General features: G+C 41.9%; 2 protein-coding genes across 5 annotated transcripts in view; both read right to left on the bottom strand.

Annotated features, from left to right (window-relative positions):
- Nucleotides 1–3,200, bottom strand: part of gsk3ba (glycogen synthase kinase 3 beta, genome duplicate a) — a 36,592-nt gene extending 33,392 nt beyond the window's left edge. For all 4 annotated transcript variants that reach the window (XM_040005460.1, XM_040005462.1, XM_040005461.1 and 1 more), the window contains exon 1: nucleotides 2,275–3,200. In XM_040005460.1, coding sequence (XP_039861394.1) covers nucleotides 2,275–2,362 — 88 coding nt within the window. In that variant the 5' untranslated portion in view covers nucleotides 2,363–3,200. The remainder of the gene's footprint in view (nucleotides 1–2,274) is intronic.
- Nucleotides 3,201–6,355: 3,155 nt separating this feature from the next.
- On the bottom strand, nucleotides 6,356–22,577 carry gpr156 (G protein-coupled receptor 156). Its single transcript, XM_040005588.1, has 10 exons — nucleotides 22,258–22,577; nucleotides 18,156–18,308; nucleotides 14,671–14,798; nucleotides 14,469–14,589; nucleotides 14,276–14,386; nucleotides 11,960–12,085; nucleotides 11,606–11,701; nucleotides 10,945–11,181; nucleotides 10,082–10,240; nucleotides 6,356–8,634 (listed from the first exon to the last, which is right to left on the bottom strand). Exons 2-10 carry the CDS (start codon nucleotides 18,294–18,296, stop codon nucleotides 7,321–7,323), a joined length of 2,433 nt encoding a protein of 810 aa, XP_039861522.1. The 5' UTR covers nucleotides 18,297–18,308; nucleotides 22,258–22,577; the 3' UTR covers nucleotides 6,356–7,320.
- Between the last annotated feature and the right edge of the window lie 479 nt (nucleotides 22,578–23,056).

The raw sequence follows: 23,056 nt of genomic DNA, 5'->3' as shown, positions 1-23,056 counted from the left end.
AGTTCATTTTGTTCTCGTCATCACTTGTAAAACGTGAGAGGGGGACAGACAGGAAAAAGGAGAAAAGAGGAAGAGAGAGCTGCTGCTTTGAGATGCTAAACAAGCTGCTCATTGTTCCTGGCCAGCTGCCTCACCCCCCAAAAAACAAAACCTGAGGGTGCTCGAGTGGGTGTGTGAATGTACTGTATGTATGTATATGCATGTGTGTTTCCGTCTGCCTGTGTAGGAGGGGTAAGAGCATTCTCTCCAGGATCATACGCAGTGGCTACAGCTGTTTAGGACCATCAGCCAAGTTATTACACACACATTTGAGTGCATATATCTATCCAAGTGTGTGTGTGTTATAGGATGGTGGAGGAAAGGATAATAGTGGATGACATCCTGGACCGGATGAAAAAACAAGTCTAGGTAGATTCCAGCTAAGTGACACAGTCCAAAGTACAGTTTTTATACAACTGAAACTGCGTACCACATACCTCTGTGTGACAGAGCCTACCTTAGATTAAAACAATAACTAAAAAGAAAGTTAAATTATATGTAGCTGCTTGTTACAAGAAAAAATAAAACTCAGTGATTTAGATTTGCTATCATCCTTGATCGTTAAAGATTGGGAACTAGAGCAGGGCGATATGACCAAAAATATTTATCACGTTATACATTTGAAAATTTGCGATAACGATATAACTGACACTAGACAAAATACTGAAAAATTTTACAACAGGGGACATCTGAGCAATCAGCCACTCTACTTTCCTCCATGGAGATGAACACCACCTGCTGTTAGACATCAGATTATCAAACACCTATTTAATTGAGCAACTAGAGGTTCAGCTTATTATTTTAGTTGATAAAAAAGTACTGAGTCACCAGACGAGTCTCTCTGAGAGAAAAAGAAATCAAGTTGAGGATCCAAAACTTTTGTCTGAAAAAATTAATTCTCACATTTAGCAGACCTGACCCATACATGCACCTGGGGCGAGACAAGAATTAGGCTTGGGTTTGGAGAGTGAGAGTGTGTGTGTGTGTGTGTGTGTGTGTGTGTGTGTGTGTGTGTGTGTGTGTGTGTGTCACAGTGCACTAATCGGTTTCCAGCACCAAGGCCCAGACATGAGCCTGAGCTCAGGCCTCACCCGCCTGAGATACATCATGCTCACATCACAGCCTTAAGGCTCCATCAGCATTCCTTAACAGGTACGTGCCCTCACACCCCACCCCACTCCACCCCACCCATCTGTGTGTCAGATAAGACAGGGGTGTAACTAGGAACTGTGCAAGTGTCCATCTATGACAGTCGATACTCATTAATAATAAAGATGCTATACTTATAAATTAATTTCAATGAAAAGACTTTTAGATATGTAAAGTGTTAATTTGATGTTATTTAAACCGACTGAGCTCTAACTGGGCCATTAAATATAACCAGCACAGCAGTAGTATCTTCAGCATGGGAGCGAGTGCGCCTTGCCTTGAGATCGCCGTGGTGATGGATAGACTAGACGAAAGAGAGGCGTCTAGCACCCACATTGCCAGCCCCCCACCCCGCCACTTGCTCAGCTGACAGGCCTAGTCAGTCGCATGGCTTCCTCTCTGCAGCCAGTCTATAAGCGGTCTCCGGCACCGTGCCACCGTGGCTTCATGAACAGGATACTCGATGTCACACTCCCTCCGGTCGTCGCGACACGGCCCGTGGAAATAGTGGAAACAGGGCTAATAAACCACCCCCCGTAGGATCGCGTCAGTTTTGCCCGACTCAACTACGGGCGCACCTTCCGTTCTGACAGTTGCGTAATAGACCGGACCTATCGCTTTAACTCCATTACGCATGTGATTGGTGCTGTGTGGCAATATCTCTACGCGATCTAATCTACATTCAAATGGACAATAATCAGGCCGGATCTGCGGTGGAAGAAGGAGGCTTGGTTTTGACCTGGGCCTGTGCCAACACTACCTTCCTATGGCACGGCCCGGCCCTTCCCGGCGCGGCCTGCTAACCCTGCTCCGGCTGACCGGCCCCGGGGCGGCGCGACAGAGCGCGTAACGCTGTGTGCCAACATCGGGGCGAGCAGCAGTGTGTGCCGCTCAGCACCATCCACTGTCTCGCTCTGTGACACACATATATGACAGAGATAAGCTTCCCGGAGCTAACCGTATGCTAACTTGACACATTTCCAGTCTAGTTAGTGAGAGGACACTTAAGCGAGCATATGCAGCCCACGGTGGGCCTGGTGCGTGCAGGAAAAGTCTGCCACTCTAGAATTACACGGGTGTACTTACTGCTGACTTTCATGCTGCCGAAAGCTGAAGGCTGCGGCACTGGCTTGCAGCTCTCGGCGAAAGATGTGGTCCTGGGCCGACCCGACATGATCCGACGATCCCCTTGATTCTCTCGACTGTGACTTGCTTAAACGGCGGAGCTGATCGATTCGCCGAACCTTCTCATCAAAAATAAAAAATAATAAAAAAAAATCCAAAAAGGAGGGGGGGATGACAGTAAATTAATATCACTGTAATTCACGGGGAGGTCAGCTAGAAAGAGATCCCCTTATCCCAGGAATCCTTCACACTACTTCGTATCGCCACTAAATGACCCTTTTCTTTTCCACCGACGGTCTATCAGAGCATCGTTTCCTCCTTGTGCTCCAGGATTTCTTTCAGCGGGCCTTTGAAGACACGTATCCGACTAAAATAGTCATGAATCTGGCCTCTCCCTGTGGCCCCACGGTTAAAAACCAGCGGTAATTTCTTTCGGGGTGCGGAATCGATTTCACGGAGATGAAGAAGGGTTAGTTCAGATGCTGATCCGGTGCGGATCGGTGACAAATGCGGCGTTTTCTTAACGATTCGGGACACATGCAGTTCCACTTCATATCCCGATGTGGAGGCTCAATGATCCGACTGCCATGGCGGCTCCCTCGCTACCCTAGCCTACAGACGGTCCAACGGAAAATCTGCCAGCTGCTACAGTCTTCTTCAGCGAATTCACTAGCCGTACGCCGACTCTAAATCCAGCCTTGCCTCGGTTAAATTTCGGTGTCTTTACCGAGACCCCAGGCCGGCGAGCTCCTCAGAAAATACTGGTCTTTAAGCACAGAGTGCGACGATACGAAATTTCTTTTTTTTATTCCTTCCCCATAGGTTTCAGGCTCGCAGTCTTTGTCGCTGCGCATGGTAGGTACGCCGTTTCCGCAAATTGTTCGAGGGATTGCTCCGGCGTCACGGAAAGACGTTCACGCTGCTGACGTAACTCGCGAGGGAGAATAGGAAAACTGTGAACGCGCGCACGGCGAATCTGGGGTGGCCGATTGAGCCAATCAGAGAGGGTATCCTTCAAAAATGGGCGGCGACCATTTCACCGCCGTCCAATGAAAACCCCGCTCTCGAGCACCACATGGCATAATTTGCTCGGCACCGCCCTCGCGACTTCAAAGGCTTTTTTTCCTGTGCCGCGTCGGGGACAAGGGGCGGGCCCGTTCCCGGGATGGATGACTTCTTCCACCAATGGAGAGCCGAAGCCGGGCTGTCAGTTCAAATGGACCCAGCTGTCACGGACACGGAGCACCGGTGGTCATGCAGCACTGTTGCTATGTTAGTTACAAAAGCCTCTCCTTTATCGCTCCCCAACACTTTTTACCACACGCGGCCCTCGGGCACATCCTTTTAATTAGTGTCATCGTGCTTAGTAATGTAATAATGTGCGCGTGCACGCGTCTCATCCTTCTATTATAACCTTATCTTACATGTTTAGCATCGTACGTCCTGATTTCACATTTAAACTGCTGTCTCTTTGTGTGTTTTAAAGATGCAAGATAAACAAAGCTTTTGCTATTATTTATTTAATAAAGGTACCTAATGGATCAGTTGGTTCTGAAGATTCCTTTGACTGATGTTTGTTTTGTTTTTTTTTCGCTTAATTTTTGGTGATATTTTGATGTATATAGTTTCTAAAAGGAGAATAACAGGCAAAACCTTCAGCTAGCAATCTCCCCTGTGGACTCAGCTCCCAGTTTGAGGAGACAGATACCCTCTTTACTCTTGGCTTAAAACTCTCCTTTTTTCTTTTAAGCTTATAGGTAGGGCTAGATCAGGTGACCCCGAACCATGTCTTGATTATGATGCAATATTGCTGGGGGACTTGCTAAGATGCAATGAGCATTTCTTCTCCTCTTATGGCTTTATGCTACAGCTGCATTTACATACCACTCCAGCATGGCATTAACTTTTTTCTTCTCTCTGCCATTGTGTTTTGTCCTTGTCTCTCCATGATCTTTTTTGTCTGTTCTCTTTCCTCTTACCCTTGAGAGGGCTGTTGATTTCCACTGACATAATATTTATGAACGATTTTAATTAATAATAGTGAAGCTGCAAGGAGCAGAGGTAGTGAAGGTGGATGAGTTTAACTACACTGAGTCAAAAATCCAAAGCAACGGACAGTGAAGAAGAGAGGTGAAGAAGAGAGTGCAGGCAGGGTGGACTGGGTGGAGACGAGTGTCAGGGGTGATTTGTGACAAAAGCAGCATGAGTGAAAGGGAAGGTTTACAAGATGATAGCTGATGGTAGGTTTGGAGACAAAGTCAGAGAGACAAGGATGAGAGGACTTGCAGAGGAGGGATAATAGATATATTTTAAAAATGGAGCTGCGAGGCTGGAGGAAAAAGAGGAAGATCACAGAGAAGGTTCATGGCTGTGGTGACAGAGGACATGTAGATGGCTGATGTGACAGAGGAGGATTTAGGGATAGTGTGAGAATGAGGCAGATGATCCATCGTGGTGACCCCTAAAGGGAGCATGCAAAAGAAGAAGAAGAAACCATTAATATAAATTTTAAATGAGGTGTTAATAATTGAATGTTGTATCACTGAGTCAAAAATATTCTAAATAATCTAGAACTGTAATTTATTACTGATCTATAAAGCAGTTATCGTTAACAAACCACCAAAAAGGTTGGAATTTGTGCAGTTTATGTTTGTCTGGTGATCTAAAATCGCTGAAGGTGTATCTTGTTCTTTTCTGCAAATGCATGTGAGTGTCACTAACTGTACTGAACTCTAATTATATGTGTGCTGCATTTCATGAAATGGCAATAAAGTCTATCATATGCAGAATGCAGAAAGGGCAGGAAAGTCTTTCCCTGTTCACAGTGATACAGTTGCTAGTGTATCTTTTATGCAGGTGTGTGTGTGTATGCGTGTGGGTTTTATTCTCCGTATCAAAGGGAGTTTCTCCCAGGCTGGCCTTCAATGCTGAACAGAGAGCAGCAGCATCTTAAAAGCAGGCAGCTGAGCAGAAGTAACGCAAGACACTGTTTTGCCTTCATAGCAACACCTCCCCCGGCAAACATACATTTTCCCATTAGTGGAGGGATAAAATACGAGAAAGACAGAGAGTAGATAGCAGAAGGGAGTGGAAGTGAAGGGCAAGCCATAAAAGAGACATGAAAGATACGAGGGAGAAAAGGCTTTTGTCTGTGTTTCAGGAAAACCCATGAAAATGTGGTGAAATCATGGTGGAGATTTAAGTGATGGGAAGCCTGGCAAATATTTTAACTCAGGGAAAATGTTGCATTTAACATGGAAATCATATAAAGGTGAGGTTTAGTATTTAACATCAAGTCAGCACTCACATTCACAGAATGCACATTGTAAATTCAAACTCAGAGTCAGCAAAGGAACATAACAACATTTTAAGGAATGTTTATAATAAAAGAAACATAAAGTAATTCTGGGCACCAAAACATCAACAAATAAATACAGAAATAAATACAGAATTGCACAATTGATAATAGAGCGCACATTTGTTCTGTGAAAACCTTTTATGTTGCATCTGTTTATGTCATTTTTCATTATTGTGTCTCTTCTGTCAGTATATTTTGAGAACTTACATGAGTTAACTAACAAAGCACCTGTCTACAGTGCTGTGCAAAAGTCCTGATTTCCTCAGTTCACAATATTTTGCCAGGAAAATATGAAATAGATGCAAACATAAATAGAAATACAGTATATAAGGAAAGAAACAGAGTTTGTACAAGTATGACCACCTTTATTCTTTAACACATGCTGAACTCTCTTAGGCAAGCTTTCTTGTAATTTCTTTAAGTAGTCTTCAGTAATAGTTCTCCAGGCTTCTTGAAGGACAAAAAAACTCTTCTTTGGATGTTTTTTAATAATAATAATAGAGTGCATTTATATAGCGCTTTTTGGGGCCCTCAAAGCGCTTTACAATTCCACTATTCATTCACTCTCACACACTGGTGGAGGCAAGCTACAGTTGTAGCCACAGCTGACCTGGGACAGACTGACAGAAGCGAGGCTGCCATATTGCGCCATCGGCCCCTCTGGCCATCACCAGTAGGCGGCAGGTGAAGTGTCTTGCCCAAGGACACAACAAGGACACAACAACCAAGACTGTCCGAGCCGGGGCTCTGCATTTATAATTCCATCAATTTTGACAAGATCTCCAAAACCACTACTTGAAAGGAAATCCCAAACCATGACAGAGCCTCCACGGTGTTTTACAGATGGCTGTAGGCACTCATTGTTGCACCTCTCTCCTGGTCTCCCACATATATGTTGAGGAAAACTGAAACTATAATTCATAAGAAATATCGTGGGCTGATAGCACCTTGAGAATCAATTCGTGGTGCAAAAACTGTGTTTTATATCTGTGAAAATGTGTTATCTTCGGCATTTATTTTTATGGATTAAAGGAGTGGAAACAAATTATGCATTTTGGAACGGCTGCTAGTAACAAAGTGCCTAAACATACAATTTAAAAATTTTTTTTGATAAGTTGTCTGTTATCATTGTCATCAAACACTTTTTATGTTTGAATTATTCAAAGGTAAGTGTTAAAAAGATTAACAAAAAACAAACACAGAAAAAAACATGTGTCTCATGTGAAAAAGAATGAAAAAGCAGCCAATGTCCAAAGACAAATGTCCTTCAGAACCACTCAAAGAATTAAAAGAAACTAAATATAAATAAATGAGTAACTCAAGGCTTTTGCACAGTACTGTAAGTGTCAAAGGTTTTCATCAGACAGTAGAAATAGTAATCCAAATAATACAAATAATGCCACAAGTAACTATAAAAAGTAAACAGCATTATGTGTTTTTAAGCTACAAAAGTTTTAGTCTCATAAATCAGTCACTGTGACCTATGGTGCAACACAGAAAAACAACAATCTCTGGGATGTAAAGTTCCTATACTGTAAGCTACTGTCAAATGTCCCCCATCACAGAAGTACATCCGTTTTAGCAACCTTTCTGAGAATATTCATTCAAGTTTTGGAACTGGATAAATGTGTAAAGTGCAGTAAACGTGTTCATACGAAGGTGGGTTTGAGGTCTTCTTTGAATACCACAGGGCGTGGTGAGCGGTAGAGGCTCAAGTAGTCATCATACTCGCTGTCAGAGGAGTCTGAGGAGCTGTCTGAGTACAGGAGGGAGCCTCGCTGCAGGCAGGAGTCACAGTAAGGACGGTGGTAGTAGCAGTAATCGGTTGAGCTGCTGGAGTCTGAGTCCGAGTACCCACATGAGTCTCGAATGTGTCTGCGGTGCTGCTCGTTATCACCGCCTGCTCCCACATCCTCTGGAGCTTTACGGTTTTGTTCTTCACAATGCACGACCGAACATCTCGGGAGCCTTGAAACACACCTCTGACATGTTCTCACTACTTCACGCACTTTCGTGTCCTCCTCCTCCTTTCCCTCTTCAGGGTCACTGTTGTGATGTGGGATACAGTTATCATCCACAGTAATATCTTCTGGACTTGGGAGCGCACATGTGTCTCTTGCTCTTGCACAGCCAGGAACCTCAGAGCCTGTGTAGAACCAGGGAGGAGCTAAACCTCCTCTGGAGGAGTGAAAGGGCCGCCGCCTTTTTCTCATGGTATAAGGCGAGATGCTAGGGTAGCGAAAGAGTGCAGGAGAGGGAAGGGAGCAGGGTGTCCGTGGGGAGAGAGGGGAGAGTGTAGAGTCTCTGGTCAGTTTTTGCTGAGAAGGTATCCTGGGCGCCTGATTGGGAGATCGAAGCGTGGTTTCCGTGATTGCATCCACGCTGAGTTCCTGTAGGATCTCCTGCAACTGTTCGCTACTAACAAAACCAGCTGGTTTAGTATTTGGTCCCACCTGAAGATTTAGGCCACTATAACTACCAAAGGTTTCAGCCATAGAGGGGTTCAACCCTCGTCGGTACTGTAGAGAGGTCACAAACTGAACTGTCTCCTCTGGTGTCCTGAGTAAACCCATAAACGGGAGGGATGCGTCCCGTTTGAGAGCAGATGCATTGTTTTGAGTTTCACAAGCAGGGATTTTGGTGGGAAGAGGGGAGGAAACAGAAATGGGAGCGGAGTAGTTTGAAATAGAGGAAGGAGCAGAGGACGGTGTAACAGCAGATAATGAACCATGAGCAGCAGTGAGGTGAGGCGAGAGTGTTGATTTAGTGTCTTTCTGAGATTGAGAACAAGTAGAGGGGCCTTCCGACTGGAGCTCGGTCGTCTGAGTGGAGGACGAGTTGAGGTTAGTGGCAGAGGAGTCCATGTCTTGGTCCTCAGGGTGCTGGCTCGCTGACATGAGTCTCAGGAGTTTATCCTTGGCGTTGTTCACCTGCTCCTGGAGACTGTCGATCACGGCGTTCTTCTGAAAATTGTGGTGATACAGAGAAGTGAAAACATTTTGACACATACTGAGAAAATGTTGCTAGAAAAATCTGCCACTATGAAAACTTGGCACGCATCAGTTTCCTGCCTTTTGAATCAATATAAACCGAACAGTCAAGCAGTGACAGAAAGTCGTAAACATATGGTTAAGCAGCTGGTGCCACTTTGATTCAGCACTGACTCAGCCCTGTTTCATCTACACCACTAATGAAGTAATATGAAGGTGTCAGTTTTATATGTTGTACTGAATGTGTTTGTCACCTAATTTTGACAGTAAACTAGTCTGTTAAGAGGACTACCTGCAGCTTCAGGATGTAAACTCTTGAAATTTGTTTTTGTGTTTAATATAGAGACCAGTACTTGGACAGTGCATCACACACATTATTATAGATGAGGAACAAAGATGTGTCCAATACAGAAGCTGGGGGGACATTATAAGTGCCTTGTACGCTATCAGAACTGTGCTCTGCTGCTCCATTTCCATGTAAGTTTATTAGGTATAAAATAGAAACTAAAATAAAACAAAAAAAGACTAGACACACTTAGTTTGAAATAACACAATCCATTACCTACTTTATTTACAAAAACCTTTGTCTCAGATAACAAGAGCCTTTATTAAAATCTGACTCTCTCTCCCACACTTTGCCTTTTTCCCTGTCCTCCTGCGTTTGCTCATAGGGGATCATATGATTGTTAGGGTTTCTTTCTAATACCCAAGTCTTTACCTTACTGTATAAAGCACACTGAGTGGACTATTGATGCTGTATAAATAAAATTGACCGAAATTGAAATTTTTGTTACGTGTTAAACAGCCTGGAATCCTGATATGTCAAGTTTTTTCACATCCATACCCACAATATAGAGAGATGTGAAGCATATAGTCGAGGACGATTTGAGTACAGCAAAGTGTCTGCATCAGTTTGCAACGCTTTAAAAAAGGCCACTAAATTGCAATATGTGCTACCGCAATACTCAAAAAATGACAAATTGTTTAAAATCCTAATTGAGTTTAGCGACGTGATATATTTGCAGCCACGCCCCGAAGCATACTCTACTTTGGTGTTGATTTTACTCTAAATGTTACAATTCTTTACTACATAAACCTTATGCTCTATTTAAAAAAAGACAGTGATTGATACCATAAACTAATCAAGGAAGTTTCTACTGAGATCATAAATAAGAGAAGTGGTGTCAGTTCCCCATATTCTTGCAACCAGAGGAGTCACCCCCTACTGGCCTTTATAAAGAAAGCACATTTCGTCTACAGGAGAGGAATGGAAAACCTAAATCATCTGCAAAAAAATAAAGATTACGTGTCTTATAATTAAATGAGAAAGTTCTACTGCAGCTTTATATGAAATTCTAACATGAAACAAAGATGATTTCTTACCGAGTGGCTAATTCTGAGAAGAAAACAGTAACGTTACCTCATTAAGGAGTTTCTTCATTGAGCTGTTTTCCCCCAGCAGGTAGAAGATTTCATCCTGACTGTACACAGATGGCTGACTCTTACTGGGGCTGCTGAAATACTTGGCCATCTGACTCGGGTTGTTCTGATCTTCTTCAAACTGTCGCCACTGGGTCAGCTGTATGGGGCAAGTGAGATATTTTAGAGATATGAAAAAAATGTAGTTTTTTTTTTTAACAAAAAAAGAAGATATATTATCAGGGTCATTTGATCTGGAATATTCACCAGGTGTATTTGCACAAACTGCTCACTGTTCAGCTATTTCCTTCCGTTCCAGAGGAGATGCATTCTTTTACCATAACAAAAGTCCTCTGCTAGACTCTTAGAGAGTCATAAACCTGTTTGCGACAGCCTACGTAGTTTTGACTCATAAACACCTTGTGTGTGAGTCACCCTCCACTGACAGACATGGAAACCTGGCACACATAAAACTGCATGTGTGAGCACTGCAATCACTCACAGATTTACTACTTTATTCAAATGAAAAAGAAAAAGTCATAACCAAAGCTACCATTTGCGTGTCTATTTGTCATCTGTCTGTATTTAGTTTCTGTCTGTCTGATTGAGTCTGTTTATTTACTGCTGGTTTCTAAACATAGTATTCTATTATTATACAATCAGTTTATCCTTCACTTTAAGTAAATACGTTTGCCATATTTGAAAAAAACAAACAAACCTCTGTACACTGAAGCATCATTGTGTTCGCAAAAGTGAAATGGACAATCAGTAAACATAATACTTCTAGACACGATAAAGTTTATTTTCCAAGTAGTTTTCTGTTACGCAGATGCTAAAAAATGGAAAATGACATCAGTGTCTGACCTGAGGCACAAACAGCATGCAGTTTGTAGCCAGCGTGCAGATGAAGATGGCTCCAGCCACAGTACTGTAGACCAGGTTGGGCCAAGTCTGCAGGAAGATGGACACGGGGGTGGCAACGGCGGAGGAGCAGGTGACCAAAGTGACGCATGTAATGATTGTAGGAGACTGGTTGACTGGGGGATGGCTGACATTACTTGTCAGTCCAGCTAGATAAGTGCCATAGAGGAGAAGACAACCCTAAAGAGAAACAAAGTAAAGACAAAGGGCATTAAAAGAAAAAAAGGAGAAAAAAAAAGAAACATGGTGGATAAATAACCATTATTATTGTTTAAAAATTATTCATATTATACAAAAATGAATGACCAAAGTCTTTCAGATGTTAGGTTCTTTAACACTTGACGTCTGAAACTATAATTTTGATTTGATTTCTCAAATTCAGCAGTTTTATTCACATATATTCACTTCAGTAAAGCACTTGCAATGGTGTGTTTACATAATGCAAACTGGAGAAAACTGTACAGCATACAGAATACAGCATACAAAATACACAGAAAACACCACGTGAAAGATAAATGATGCCATCAAAATAATGCAAAACTTTAAAATGTGCATTTAAACACTGATACAAATGTATAATAAAGTTTGAATAGAGACTAGTTACCTTTTGGACAGCAACAATAATGATCCACAGATTTGAGTACAAAGAAGAACAAGAAACCAGCTGCGACAACGAGTAGGAAACATCTCTTTCCATCACCTACATCATCAAAGAAAACAATACACCATCAGAGAGTTGATTTATTTAGCTGTCATCCTTATGTATGAGTTTGTCATTTTCCAGTCACAAATTCAATTTTTCCTGCAATCTCATTCAATTTCACTTTCCATAATTTGACAGCAAAAAGCATTCAGGTGAACATTTAAGTCCCATGCATTTCAGTTTTCATCATTCTTAATGAAACCAAGTCATTTTACAACTTTTTGCTCAGCTTCAGGAAATCACCAATAATCCTACCTTGACAACAGCTCCCACAGATCGTGAGCACCTGATGGGGTCGGTGAGGTTCCAAGTGGTGAGAATCAGCAAGTCCACCAGGATCAACAGAGCCACCATACCCATCAACTGGATGTCCCTGATTATCTGACACATAGAGCATAGTCCCCAGTTGTTATTTCACCAGTGGAGCATTTTCATTCATGTAGCGACACCTTGATTAAGTGGCACAGTTATCAGATACCAGATTGGATATGCACAGTAAAGAAATTTATATTAAGCAAAACAAGCTTTGTCTCTTATCCATGGCCTAACCTGCTAGTTAATGCTTCAGAAACATCTCTGAATATCTCCTAAGCAATATAAATACCTGGGGCAGAACATGCTTGATGAATCTGGTAAATAGAGGAGGAAAAATACATAATACATACTGACTATGTAAAAAGCAGCAAAGCGCAAAAATAAAATCACTTATATTGTTGCTTTCTGCAACAAATGTAATTGGACATGAAATTTTTATTAAAGAAATTTTTATCAACAAGGTTCGAAAGTGAGATGAAGCCAAGAGGTGGCCATGGCGACTAAAGATGAAAGGCGATAATCCCACAAACCGGTGGTAAAGACCACTGAGGGTGTTACATGCTTCTCTGTGCACCAGCACATGTGCCAGGCCATTATTGTTTTTTCTGTCATCCTTTATTAACCTGTTCCCCCCTTTCTTGATCTATTCTTTATCCCTAGTGCTGCACACCTATTAAAGATGTTCTCTCTGCTCTTCCTCACCAGCACCAGCATTATTGCTCAGTTGTTCTTTTTTGCTGTTTTTGTTTGTTTGTTTGTTTGTTTTTAATTTATTCCTAGTTGAGTTGGGAGTTATTGACAATCATGTTTTCAGTCTTGGTTTTATTAGTTTAGTTTACGACTATTAGTTTAACCTGGAATCTGATTGCTCATTGTGTAGTTGTTCATGTTCTTCTTTCTCTCTTGTTTGTTTATGGTTGGGCTCCTTCCTTGTTATATCTATTTGTTTTATTTTTTAAAAGAACTATTTTTGCAATATTAAACATTTGTTGAACTGCAGCAGTGTTGTGGCATCTCATATGTTAGGTTTCTTTGAGCCATGGGTTTAGGGACCCTAACATGAGAGGCCCTGAGTCCAAATCCCAGACCAGCCCCCAAATTTTGTATCTTATCCCAGAATCAAACTGTTATCTGAACATAAACTACTATACCAACATATTACAGTGGTTATATTGTTATATGTTGGCCTTGGCTGTGTCTAATCTGGCATGGCTCAATTGCCTCAGCACGTAAGAAACCAGATTGTGAGATGTCATAAAGATAGAGAGGGTCCAAGAGTGTAAGTAGGCTACTTGGCATAAGTTAAAACAAAGAGCCAGGAGTGACTAAAAAAGGTAAATGAAGATCCATGTTAACACAAACAGGCACAGTGGACGGCCTTAAATACAGGACAAATACACAATTTGCTATTTTTTGCTACATATAATTTGACTGAAAAGCAGATGGCGTGTTTGATGGTGGACAGAGTATCAGCAGAAACGAATGCATCCATAAAAAAAGACCCTGAATGAATTAAGCCTCTGCAGATAGAAAGAAAAGAAGGAAACAGCAGCTTAAAAACAGAACAGTGCTGCACGATTCGCCAAAGATCATGAAAAGAAGCATTGTGACCATTAGTGAAAGCACTTTTAGTTAGAGCTACAACCAAATAAAAGCAAGAATAATACTTCAAGTAAGAGGAGGTCAACAGTGCTGGCTGTGAAACACGAGTGCAAACAATGTTGGGGAGATAGCAAGTTTGTGCCCAGAAACTGAAGGAAGGTTGCCCTGAGGTCTTAACAAAGTGGACACAGGAGGAAAGAGTGAAAACTATGTCCCCAAATTCAAAGAGACTACATCTGGAGTGTTTTAAAGTAGAAGGTCAAGCAACAAAATTCCTCCAGCAAGGAGCAGCTGAAAAGAATCATCTGTGAAAAGCACTTCCTCCAAGTCCAGGAGGATCAAATTTATCACCAAACCTACAGGCAAATATACAAATATATACATATATATATATATATATATATATATATATATATATATATATATATATATTTAAAAAAGGATGGAGTCACTAATGTGACATTGAGGCTGGACGCCTATATTTTTTATGGACTGTAGACTATGTAATGTGTTTGTTTTTAATCGTTCACATCTCAAAGTATCTACTCATATTTGTGTACTATATAAGATACTTCATGTATCCTAAAGTCCAAATCTTTAGATGCTGACAACAAACCCTAGGAAACCACCAGGAAAACTGAAGAGCATGCCTACCACTCTCTTGTCCGGCACGCGCTGCGTGAACACCCTGTACAGTCTCCATGTCTTCCCCAAAATTGGGCCAAACACCAGGGTACTGCCTACACAAAGCATCCACATGCGAGTCTACGGGAGAGAGCATGGTATGATTACTTCAATCTAACAACGTCAACGCTAATACAGAGCGGTGAAGGGAAGTTGGACTCACTTGTAGAACAGCTATAGATGCTCCACTTTCCTCGACGGCAAACAGGAACCCGCTGCTATAGGTGAGGACACTTCCACAGAGAGTCAGGGCATTGAGGTTGGGGCTGGACATCTTTACTATCCTAATGACATGACACACATTATGTTAAATGACTTCTGTAAGCCTCTCTTTGTGTTTATATACTGCGTATGTTTCACTGTACCTGTTGTTTTTGAAGCGCAGGGTGAAAAGGAGGAAGCAAAATGCCAACAGGATTCCACAGGAGAGGAGCGTCCACACCACAGCAATTAGCACCGATGAGAGAGAGCGCCTCGGGAGCTCTGCTGCCATCTGCAAACGCATACATGCAACATGCAAACATGCATCCAAATTATTTCAGATGCTGCTCTTGTGCATCTGAAACTCTCATTTTTTGAAATCACGGACACAAAACAATAATAATAAAAAAAGAAACACGATTCATTTGGACAAACACTATTTTATTAAACAACAAGAATTACCCTACAGACTTGGAACTTTTTTTGGCACAGTTGAAACGTTAAATTGAAAACTAAACGAAGCATTCAAGTAGAGATCGCACGTTACGAAGTTTTAGTTAACAGGCACGATGATGAGAGGTGCTGAGTTAACCCCGCCGTGATTCCTCCGTGGGTTAAAGTAGGGGAGAAGTCTGCCACTGAAGGTGCACCCAGTGAAGGAGTAGATGTGAGAATGAGAGTCCACGTTGTAAAATGAAACCTGTCCCCAGCCCATATCCACATACACCCCAATTCTCTGGGGCTTCTCAATCAGCGGGACACACACAGGGCTGTTGCTGAGAGCCCAGTAGCTCTCATCCTTTCTCATCCCCAGCGACCAGTAGCCCCTGTCGGGGTTTAGCACATTCCCTCCTTTTCTGGTCACCGTTTCAAGCGCAACTCCAATATCCCATTCTGTCTTTCCTTTCACCTCGACTTCATAGTAGAACCTTCCAGCAGAGAAGCCCTCCTTTCCCAAAACGCTCACACAAGGGTAAAATCGCTCTGGGTTGTCAGGGAGGCCGAGGGATACGTCACCGTGATAGACCTGCTTCTTGTTTTCAGACAGCACCAGCTTGGGATGAGCGGTATCGGGATCCAAATGCACATCCACAGCATATCGTTGAGCTTTCTGAAATTCGGATTCGCAGAGCCTCTTCACCTCAGCTTTTACTGTCTCCTCCAGCTGACACATTACTCTCCTCACCGCTCTCCTCACTATGCCCACATATTCAGTACTCTCTAAGCAGGTGTCGGACCAGTCTTTGGTGGCTGGCACTGTGGCAAAAGCTGGAAAGTATTGGAGAAGATAGAGATCATCGTCGGTGAACGAGAGCTGCTCCAGTTCATCTCTCCTGCAGCTCAGCTGATCAATCTCCTGCTCCAGCTCCAAGATAAGCCTGCTGGCCATGCTTTCTACTTGCTTCTGCTTTGCGCCAATCACCTCGGCCACTTCAGCCTGGCCTCTCTGGACAAGCTGGAACAGCTTGCTGAAGACGCGCAGACTCTCTTCAGTCTCCCTTTCTGTGTTTCTCCTGCTGATTTGAATGATTTTGTTGATGTCACAGATTTTCTGCAGTCGGCGATGGATCATTTCTCCCACCTCTTTTTTTGTGCTCCCGATCTGAGCCCTTCTGTTCCGGCTCTCATCCTCTATACGAACAGTCTGATGAGCCGTGTGGTCTTTCGTAATGCAGATCTGGCACACGTACACCTGGTCAGTGTTACAGAACAGGTCGAGCAGCTTTTCGTGCTGCTTACAAACCCTGTCTTGCATGTTTATCATGGGCTTAATCAAGCGGTGTTTCTTGAAGGTGCCTAGAACGTGATGGGGCTCCAGATGAGTCTCACAAAATGAGGCCAAACAGTCCAGACAGGATTTAAAAGCCTTGACTGTTTTTCCAATGCATACATCACATGAAACCTCTCCTTTGTGGCCCTCTGACTGATCCATAGCACTGCTCTCATTTTCATTTTTCTTTTCCACCAACTCCTTGAAATGAGAAGCCACCTCCGATATGAAGGTGTTAACTTTGAGGTCAGGCCGCATGTACAGCTTGTGCTTGCACATGGGACACTGAGGCATGTTAGAGGTCTGCCAATATCTTTGTAAACACTCCCTGCAGAAGTTGTGCCCACAAGGAGTGGACACTGGCTGGTTGAACAAATCCAGACAAATGGGGCAAAGGAGCTGCTCCTTGGACAGCACACTGCCAGCTGTGGCCATATCTAGAAGCACAGAGAGAGAGAAAACAGGTGGTGTTTTATGCAATAAGTTGGCTCAGCTCCTTGTATTTTTGTCTTTCCACTATAGCGTTAGGGATAGGAACACTTGGTGCCTGGTGGGCTGTCCACATCCACAAATAGCAACAAATGCATGGTGTTAGATTTCATCAAAGAGTATTTCACTTTAGCTGAGCAGTTTTTATGTCAGTTGAGGTCATTAGAAAATAATAAAGAGAGCCCATAAAGACACTGAACTAAAGGATAATACTATATTTCAATACTATTTTGTCATGTTAAAAATTACCATAACAAAGAAAACCGCAGTTCGCTGTTCTTCCCTCCCCTGGGTGAGGATGCTATACACTCTGAGACACACCCATGCATAAATTAACACCAGAAAGTGAAAGAAATCAAAGCGATAACTCACCTCAACTCGTTGTGGCACGGCACGAAGAGAAAAGCTTGTTTGTGTTCCTTTGACACAGCGTCTCGGCTACTTTAGCTTCTATTTGAAAAGTCTTATTAGACTTTCTTTGCCTGCCTCACGGTGCTGATCTCCGCTGACTCGTCTCTTAAGGGCACCAGTGACTGAGACGATGCTAAACATAGCTTCGGTAGTCCACCCCTATTACCTTTCGGGATATGTACCATTCAAATAGCTTCTCGAGTAAGATAGTAGCACACTCCTAGCTTGCTTGGTGTGTTTATTTACACGGCTCACTTGTTCCACTGACCAACCGACCAACATTTAAAATCTGCTTTTAAAAGTAATTTGAAAAAACAGTTTTTTTTAGGCTTTGAGTGAACGTCTCTCGATTAAAAGTAATTTGCTAATCGAATTAATCAGAAGTAGTTTCACCCTTTTTACCCTTTCACAAGGTCAACTGCACAAGACACGCCAGTGTGCCAGCACTTTGTGATGTAAAAAGAATCTGTTTACTGTGTAAATGCAGGAACATGTGCATGTGACATCTGGATAGTCTAGATACACAGATGTGTGACAAATTAAAGGAAAAACGAACTTGGCCAGCTGAGCTGACCATAAGAAAAATCCTGTCGATTTATTGTGCTGTAAGAGTAATTTACTGGCATTGTAAGAGTAATTGTAAATCTGGACAAAGTTGTTCACCCTCACCTTTATACTCTGGTGAAACATTGAGGGTTTGCTGAGTGGCTGCATGTATATTAAAACAACATGAATCATATTCTATGGCCTTCCTGTCAAGAGCTCTCAACCAGCTGAACACCTATGGGAGATTTTAGACTCTCTCAATCATCTATCATCAAAACCAAGAATGAAGGGATATCTTTTGGAAGTATAGCGTTCTGAGTTTCTTTTCCTTTAATTTCTCACCCATGAGTATACAGTATGTGCTTGGCATTGTTATATTTTTCATTATAAGTATATATATATTAACATGAGAGAGTGACAGAGAGAGGTTACCGTGCTGAGACTGCATAGCCTCTGCAGAACGTCGAGGCTGTCCTGCCTGCTGACTCCAGATTGGATGAAGCAAAATGGGGACTCACACTGGGAGCTGCAGTTCAGCTCAGGCTCCATGATTGGCACCAGTCCGTCCACCATCACAAAAACATCCTGTTAAGCAATCAATAGATTTCACAGATGTGATGAAATGGAAAGAAGAAACACACTGCTCTTTGTGAAAAAAAAACAACGAAAACACTAAAATCACTTAGTCCTGTTTTGTGATAACATTTTTACTGTATAATTATTTATCTTACTAATGGACCAATGTACTAAATTCCACAAGATACTAGAGACCAAGAAAACACATGTAGTGGCATTTTGTTTCTGTTTCCAGGTTTATGATTCACCTGACAGTTGTAGGACCTGAAGCCACCACAGTGTGGTGCTCTGACAGAAACCTCTGAGACGAGGAGTGACAGGGACAGAGACAGTGATTGTGCATTGCATAGATAGCAGCCCAAACAGAAACAGGCATTTTAAACAGACAAGAATATTAGAATTACTAGAATATAAATAAGAGAAGTTATTAGGCATTAGTGGTATTTCCAACTTTAAAACAATAAACATGTACAGGAACAGTACATTGTTTGTTACTATGTAACAGGAACTCTGTTTCTGCTTTTCCTCAATTTTTACCATCACCTTGTGATCCCAGAGGTAAACTAGCAAACAGTGGACCACAGCCTGTGACAACACACATTTTCACATTGACCAGGCAAAAGAAAAAGGACCAGCAGAGCTAATTTAGCATATCAAAGTTAACATTTCAGGGTTAAGATTTCCCCGACAGCCAAACAATCCACAATTATACCTTTAATTTAAAGCATCTGCAACTGAAGAGGTAAACTTTAATGCCAAACAACAGTTTGTCACTCTTGCCGCAGGAATTTTTATGAGGCTGCTCTGGGCTGCACTGACATGTTGCACGTTTAATTATGCGGCATGGTCTCACATGATACTGTGAGCTGTAACTAGGACAGACGAGAGTCTGATCGTTGTAATCGCTGCTGTGACTCAGCCACATGTTGCTAAGGCGATGTAAGACTACTTGTATCGATACAAATTGGCAGACCAGTGGGTGTTTATGTGAGTAGAGTGCTATTAGGCATCACACGTCTCGCCTTTGTAGAATGACTAAGGTAACCTGAAAGGCTCTGGGGCTGTTCAGTTATGGGATCAATCAAAATGAAAGGGGGAATTGTGCAGAAATAGTGTAGTGTAGCAGTGTGGCATAAAAACATCCCATTTGCAAGCTCCTTAGTGAAAATGATTAAGCAGGGCTGACAGTAATGTAAAGTATAAGGCATTTCCAAATATTAAGGCTGTTTTCTGAACAAAGAAGCCATCTTTTCAATATATCTAGGAAATGTCTGGAGTTCCTGTTCATATCCTTTTGTCACTTTCCAAGTTTAGATCACAGTTCTTCTGCTTCCTGCAGGAAAAGCCGTCAGCGAGAGGCATTTCCGCAAGTTTTTTCTCAGAATCCTGCCTCTGTAGCTTTCAGCTTAGGCCAAAACCCACCCCCCTGCAGAGGTCAACATCCAACTGTGAGGGGGGTCACAGTGTAAGCAGGGAGAGCAGTGCTAGACTCCAAGCTGAGCTTGGTTTTATGGACATGTTTTGACAGTTCAGAATAATCATGAGGAGTGTCTTTTGAAGTCCTGAAGGCTAAACCGCAAGTAATACCTGAGCTACCTGTAGCCTTGATTGTCTTACTTTAAACATGGGATGGGCCTAATGGGCTTAATGTGCCTGCAGCGGGGCTTTCACTTTTGTACTTATAAGTTTGTCTTAAAAAAAATAAAATAAAATAAAAAACTGTATGCAGTGATTTGCAAATCATTTGAACCCTGCGTTTAACTCGCTTCATAGACAACGTATCAGATATTGAGAAACATTGCTTTGTGGAAAATAACAGCACATTTTGGGACGTGACAGTTTGAAATGGATGCCAAAAACACATTTCAAAGACGTTGGAACAGGGATATGTTTCCCACTGTGTTGTGTCACCTCTTCTTTTCATAACATTCTCACCTTTGGGAACTACAGAGACAAATTGCTCTTGTGAATGGCATTTCCCCCCCCAGGTGTGCTCGATATGCCAGCAGATTGAAATTTCAGAGCCAATTTCATGACAAAAATGTTTTCAGAGATTGACAGCACTGGACTCCAGGCAGGCCAGCACCCAGATTCTTACAGGGTCTGTGGTTGAAAGGGTTTAGCTGGAAAATATTGCTCAGAACCTAAAAACTGTATATGCTGTTTAGTATTAATGGTTCCTTCATGGCAAGTTTCACAGACTGTGGCTTGTATCTGTGCAATGATAGTCTCTGCACCTGCCTGTTTTAGATGACTGAGACCCAGAGAGGCATATAGTGTTTATGGTATTGTCTTTGCATAATAAAACTTTCACTTGTATTTCTGAATGCAGCAAAAACTGTTCTCACTCTCAGTGGTTGTTAGCAGTGTTTCTGAGCTGTGAAGTGATTTCCACCATATTTCTTTTTCTTGTTTAATGCAAATGTCCAAAAGCCCAATCATCACTTTTGGCTTTTTCCTTTATGTGAAAAGATTTCTCTCTATTCTCTGAATTGTTTCATAGTTTTATGCACCACAGAAAATGAAATTCAAAAATTATTCCTCACTTTATGTTGAGGACTATTTCTAAGTCTTTTGTTGTTACAGGATAATCCTTTTTAAATGTATTTTATGACATCTCCATTTAAAAAAAGCAACAAGTTTGAAAATTATATTTATTACAATTATATTTATTCTTCTTGCATTTTAAACTAAATAGAAAACCACAGCCAGTAGTTTCACATGTTTAATTTGGCAGATTTCTTTTTACAACAGATTCCCTTCCTGATACAACCCCAAAGGGATTTATATCTCCTTCCTGGATCGACTCGGGAGTGTTTAATTTGTAAGCTTAATCTGTAAATGACACTATAGAGCCGTAGGTTAAATAATTTAAGAATCATCGCAGTTTCGCTGCCTTAAAATAAATAAACAAATAAAATAAAGTGAGTGTCTTTAAATGTTGGTAACAGGGGTGTACCACTGTGCCTCCCTTTGGGACACATTTTCTTAAATTCAGGAATATTCTCATTACTTTCATTACAGATAGATAGAATCAACAAGTCCTTTAAAACTTTTATTAAAAATTGGAGTAAAGCCCATTCATTGTTCTGTCAATCACTCTGTTCATCTTTTAAGATTAGAGTGTTGTAACCATCAGATGTAAAGCCTGGTTCAGGGGCCATTATTGAAACATTCCTTCATAGCCAGTAATCCGTTTATAAATTTATTCCCTAAGCTGATTTAGAACGCAATTACTGGCACTAAAATCCCACCTCAGGCCATTTCTGGGCACATCATCCATTTTTTTTTGTAGGTTCTGGATTATATATTTTATAGAGACATCAATTCATCAAAATGTATATTTTCTCTGAGAACGGAAACAATTTGACTATACAAGCAGAAAATCTGATGAGTTCTCAGCGTATCAGTTTAAAGTTTACCAAGGAAAAACTATAGAGAAACCTTGTGTTATTAGCCTAATTATTTAATCATTATCATGAGAGTAGATACTGTAGATATAACATACAAGGATTGCATGTGGATCCATGCAAGCATCACATTAAAATATTATGTCATTAGTATGGGTCCAGATAAATTTCATCTGATTTTAGCCATACCGTCCAGACTTTGCAAAGAGCATAAACTGAATGAAACGTGCGTGTCATCACTGCTTTGTAATGAAGCACCAATAAAAAGAGAAACAGATAACATTAAAATAAAGTGAAGAAGAAAGCAATGATTTATGAGCTATAAAAATTTGAATATTGGATAAAACACCTGTACGAGATCGCTTAAAGAAAATAAGCCTTCCTCCGGGTTCGGTAGCATAATCAGCTGTGAAGTGCGATCCTATCCGGTAAAAGAGGCGACCGCTCATGGCTGTAAATAGTAGGCTGTACAGTAAAGCAGCCAATTTGTCAGCTAAACCCGCTGAGAAGAAGAAGAAGAAGAAAATAATGACTTCAAAAGAACAAACCTCGGTCTTCAAACCCCACGCAGGATCCCATTGCTTCGTCCCGTCTCGGACTCCATGTCGCCAGACTCAGAAACCTTATGATAATAAAAACTGAAAATAAATTAAAATATAGTTCCTTATCTAACATTGCTACATGGCTTTCGTGGCCGCACACTTGGAACGATTCCCGCCCGTCACTCCGGAAAGAGCCCGTCACTCTGGAGAAGTTCAGCAGAACTCTGGAGTCCTCCTTTGCGCACGGAGGAAGGGGAGGGCGCGAGTGTGAGCGAGTGTGTGTGGGAGATACTGTCTCTCTCTCTTTTTCTCTCTCTCTGTTTCTCTCTCCAAAAAAGCGAATTCAAAGCGTGATGCGGTGCACGATTGTGACAATGTGGGTCCAGTACGGTACAGGGGGCCCCTCGGGGACCTGCGTGTGGCAGATGGGACAGGGCGGCGCTCTAACTATCACCAGTACAAATAAATAGAGTGAAAACAGCGCTCGTTTTAATGGAAAGAGAAACACACATCATCACTGTTTATATTATTGTTATTTTTCTTCCAAAGCAGACGTTTATGACGGATGGACATGAGGCCGCCGTGCAGCCTGATGAGGACAGATTGAGTTTCTCAGATTGCTCAGCGAGCCTCTGCAGAGGTATGTCAGCATTTATTCAGCCGGCTATATGAGACATAAAGGTGTTATTAAGACGTCACTGTAGGCTTACAGTGTGAGCCTACACGGCGGGTCATTCCTGATAAGGGAGTGCCACCACTGAGAGCTGTAAGTGGGGAAACAGAGACAAACACAGATTATCAGAAA

This window comes from Simochromis diagramma, unplaced genomic scaffold, assembly GCF_900408965.1.
Source record: "Simochromis diagramma unplaced genomic scaffold, fSimDia1.1 OVJJ01000501.1, whole genome shotgun sequence".
NCBI lineage: Eukaryota > Metazoa > Chordata > Actinopteri > Cichliformes > Cichlidae > Simochromis > Simochromis diagramma.
Note: the sequence above shows the minus strand (reverse complement) of the source record. Positions and strands in the feature narration are given on the sequence as shown.